The following is a 4,486-nucleotide window of genomic DNA, read 5'->3' as shown; positions in this document are numbered from 1 at the left end:
ATGAGTGATTGAAGAAAGTACTTCAGACTACCTACGCGATTTATCTCTTTGTATATTAAAGAATGTGTTTTGATGGAAATGCATGTGCACTTTGACAACAAGCTTCTCTATCATACGATGTAGTTCATAGTCTGAATTGATTACACCCGGTTCTTTTTTTACACGGGTGGGTTTTAGTTGATTACGACCTTTAGCGTTGATGAAACTTTGAGTTAACCCCATGAAAAAATTCACAAAAAATCAAGGAAAATTTAGGTGGTATTTAAAAAGCTGTGGAAAATCAGGTTAACCGGGAAATTGAAGAATACCAACCGTGTAAAAAAAATATTGGGTGTATTGTAAAAATAGAAAGAAAAAGTAGACAAAGAGAGCCTTATTTTGAACTTACTTTAAAACCATGTTAGAATTACTTACCTAAATCATAAATTTCGGATGATGCCTTCAACACAACACGCAAATAGTGCAACTTTAAATTAAATTTGTTTTATTTAAGATGTACACTCACTTCATACCACCGTCGCTCAAATTTCCCCACCTTATGCTACGAACTCGTACGGAATCGGAGCCAGGAAGACAGGCTCCGGTGGGCTCACGATGACCTGCTCGCCGCGTGGTGCCTGTGGCTTGCGCTTCAGGCAGATCTTAGCTTTGGGGTTCTTGACCTTCAGTGCGTGGCGGGCGGCGTCGTTTTCCTTGACGCGGCGCAAGAAATCCTCACGGCAGCGCGATGGCTTGACGTGTTCGATGCGGACGTTGATGCGCTTGGCGAGGATCTTTCCGCGCACCCGCTTGTTCACGATGACGCCGAGGGCGTGCTTCGTTACGTTGTACACACGGCCGGTCTTACCGTGGTATGCCTTGTACGGCATACCCTTGTGAACGGCACCGTGTCCCTAAAATGTATTAAGAGTAAATTTTCACCATTATTGTTGATCACATTGAAAATTGAACGAGAGTTATTCTGCCCCTATTCACATAAGCTTCCCATGTCAGTTTTCTTTCATCTTAAGTAATATGCCGTTCAATTTTTTTTAATAAATTGGAAATATTTGCAACACGCAGAGAAAATCTACCTTTTTGAACTAAAAATGAAATTATTGAAATATTTTTTAAATTCAAATATTTTATTTTTAAAATCAAAACTGAAATATGTTTAATTCAAATAATTTTATTGTTGTTTCTACTGCAATCTAGTATAAATTAATACAGTATATTATAAACTAGTTTGTGAAGTAATATTTGAAAAAAATAGAAATATAATTATTCTAGATTGCTTTGAGAATAGGTCGTATGTGCAAACCAGAGATTCTCTTTGATCACGTTCTCTTTCGCTAATATATCGGCTAGTTTTGCATGTTTTGCTGCATGGCCACTTCAGCATGATAGACAAAGCTATTGTCTTTGGATATCTGCCAAGAAATTCGAAGTAAACCTTTGTATAGTTTCGTAATAATCGAAAGAGAATAGATCCAAAGAGAGACTCTCTTTTGCACATAGGACCTATTCTCAAAGCAATCTAGTATTGTGGTTTTATTTTCCACACCAAACCAACCAAAAATAAAATAATTGATAATCACAAGAAATTGGTGTTTCATTTGTATGGGAGTCCCCCTTTCCAAAGCGGGGAGGGGTCTCGAACCATTTTAAGAACCTTCCCCGGCACCAAAAACCTCTGCATGTAAAATTTCACGCCAATCGGTTCAGTAGTTTCCGAGTCTATAGTTCAGACTGACAAAAATTTATTTTTATATATACATAAAATTTAAAATAAATTTTTGATTACAATATTTTTTTTAATTGAAAAAATGAAAATTTTTTGAACATCCAATTATTACTAGTGGAAAATGTATAATGTACTTTCCATATTAAGATACTACTTAAAGTCTATAGTAAATAGCATAGAAGACTATTAACTGTATTGGTAATTGATTTTATTTTTAACGATGCAGTAATATATTTAAAATCATAATGATTATAAAAAATAAAAATTCAACTATTTTATAAAGTTATAGTTGAGCAATTAAATTAGTTGGAATTGCACAAAATCGCTGATCTGCGTATTTTGCCGTGGAAAATTTGTCAAAACGTACGCAAACGTGTCCATTCTGCTTAGCTCTTGCTCTTTAGTCAATGGGTTTATATTGTATGCATTCCAAGTCATCCTCACTGATCCTCAATTAGCTCAATAAAGAAACAACAAAGTATGCACTGAGTATTCAATATCGGAGAATAACTAAGAAGCAAACGGCGAGGAAATCCGTAAGCCCCTCCTGAACATCTCCGGTTGAGAGTTTAGCCCCCCATTGCAATCACATAAACTGTACTCACCTTAATGTCTACATAATCTCCGGCTTTGTAGACCTTCATATAGGTGGACAGCGGGATGGTGCCGTGCTTTCTGAAGGGACGGGAGAACATGTCCCTGGTGCCACGACGGTAACCCTTCGAGTTGGTCATTTTGATTGCTTATTGTATTGTGAGCGCACCAAATGCTAAAAAAGAAGGGAAATTAGTCTAATCTTCCATAAAATACACTCCACTCCGTTTCGGTATTCAATCAGCGTTCCAATGTTTGTTTTTCTATAATCGAAATAGCACTTGATTTCTTCACAAAACATCTCAAACTTTGGGGAAATCGGATAATACATAGCATGAATTTCACTTGTACACAAAATATTATACAGGAATGGCCACTTGAATACCGAAATTCCGGATTTTTCGGAGAACTTTCCGACAATACGTACTGTCAACTTCACGAATAACAAGGAAAAGGTTATGTTCAGGGATCTGAGATGTCAACACTTGTTGGCAGCATTGGTTTCCGGTCGGAACTTCAAAATGATGACATAAGCGTCGTCTCAAAGTGGGGGTGAGAAACATGTGAAACATTTCATACACGCAGAAAAAAATAGATTGTAAACTCAGAAATATAAGTAACCCAAGGAAGGTTTGAAATTAAACTAATTTGTCATTTTTGAAAATTATACATCCTTCGGTATAAAATATATACTATCTAACTTTTAAATTTAAACTAAGTGGGAATAATGTGGAAATATATGTTTCTTTGCATTCTTTTGTAGATTTTGACATTAGCCTCTCGAATATCTTCGCACGCGTGGGAAATTATGTATTTGTATCGTGTCATTAAATTGCTTACTATACCAACAAAAATGTGAGAGAACTTGGCATTTTGTAAAATATTTGCATATTAATTTATTTGTCCTTACAGATTTGATAACATGCAAGAAATATCCTATTGTTTGATGTAAAATGTGGAAGTTGCATGCAGAAGTGGACAAACATCATTGCACGCCTTTTCGGAGGAAGTTCCACGACCATCGACACGGAACGATATAGTCGTGTCGTTCATTTGCTTCCAAAGTGTCCCAGCCCACGAACAAATCGACCGTTCGGACCTGGGTGGTGCGAATAGAATCGATTTGGTTGTCAAACTGAAGCCAAACTTTTCTATTGTGCCGGAGCCAAACATTGATGATTGTGGTTATGTTCGTTTCAGATCCTATATTGAGAAGTATTGTTATTATTCGGGGAAAAAATTAAAATAAATTTAGTTTGAGTTTTGCATTCTTTGCAACAAATATGTTTATATTATATTTCTAATGGAAAATTAGTAAGAATGCAATTAAAAATCACTCGTTACGAAATTTCACGAAATTCAACACCTGATTGGAGCAGGAATGTATGTAAACTATCGTAAAGTCATGTAGAGTCTCGCGCATTTGTGCACCCTCATGCAGCATGGAAAGAGAAAATCGAAGAGCGGGAAATGTTTGACAGTCAAGTAACTGCAAAATAATTTTGCTTATGGGATTGACTTCAAAATATCCCTCTACTCGCTTGAGAGCAGAAAAGCAGCTCTATTCGCAGCACCCAGGTTCGGACAACAAACGTACAGTCTACGTGCGTATTGCATTACATAAATACGGAATAAGAAGACGACCATAAGTACAATTTCGTTGGCAGATTCCAAAACAAAAACGGTCGGCGATATGTATGTCCGTGCAACCCCGCGGTGTAACACCGATCAACACCTGAATATTAGGATGACTAATCTAATCTCTATCAGTTAGAGACAGGATGATGATGTCTCGAAGGCGATCACTATATTACGGAATCGACGAAGGCTGCGTCGATGATGCCTGCCAAATAACTACGGTTAAGATGAGCGGTTGACTATAACTCGAACGGGCAACAAATAGGACGCAATGAAGTCAAACATTGTGCATAATACGGTGATGAACGTAAGTATTGCATCGAATTATTGTCCATAATTGAAAACAGACGTCTCCTAATGTAAAGTTTTTGAAATTATTTTTAGCTGAACCACAGAGTTTCCTTTAACTTAACTCAGGGCTGCGTTGTAGTGATGTATTCTACGGGAAAGACGACGCCTCGGAATGGTCAAATTTTCACCGCGGCGCTGTTCCATCTTTTCAACCTGATGCTGCTCATCCCATGCGATCGC

At 37.2% G+C, this 4,486-nt stretch overlaps 1 protein-coding gene across 1 annotated transcript; it reads right to left on the bottom strand.

Annotated features, from left to right (window-relative positions):
• Positions 1-467: 467 nt before the first annotated feature.
• Positions 468-2,840, bottom strand: LOC134221015 (large ribosomal subunit protein eL21-like). Its single transcript, XM_062700186.1, has 3 exons — positions 2,745-2,840; positions 2,329-2,492; positions 468-893 (listed from the first exon to the last, which is right to left on the bottom strand). The coding sequence occupies exons 2-3, from the start codon at positions 2,455-2,457 to the stop codon at positions 537-539; spliced, it is 486 nt and encodes a 161-aa protein (XP_062556170.1). The 5' UTR covers positions 2,458-2,492; positions 2,745-2,840; the 3' UTR covers positions 468-536.
• Between the last annotated feature and the right edge of the window lie 1,646 nt (positions 2,841-4,486).

Source organism: Armigeres subalbatus, chromosome 3, assembly GCF_024139115.2.
Source record: "Armigeres subalbatus isolate Guangzhou_Male chromosome 3, GZ_Asu_2, whole genome shotgun sequence".
In the NCBI taxonomy this organism is placed as follows: Eukaryota; Metazoa; Arthropoda; class Insecta; order Diptera; family Culicidae; genus Armigeres; species Armigeres subalbatus.
The sequence above is the reverse complement of the archived record's forward strand: the minus strand, read 5'-3'. Positions and strand labels throughout refer to the sequence as shown.

What these genes read in the sequence shown, in the direction of transcription:
- LOC134221015 (XM_062700186.1), bottom strand. Translation starts at nt 2,457, where the DNA reads ATGACCAACTCGAAGGGTTACCGTCGTGGCACCAGGGACATGTTCTCC. An exon ending in GAGATTATGTAGACATTAAG is followed by an intron (nt 894 to 2,328) that starts GTGAGTACAGTT and finishes AATACATTTTAG; the next exon opens with GGACACGGTGCCGTTCACAA.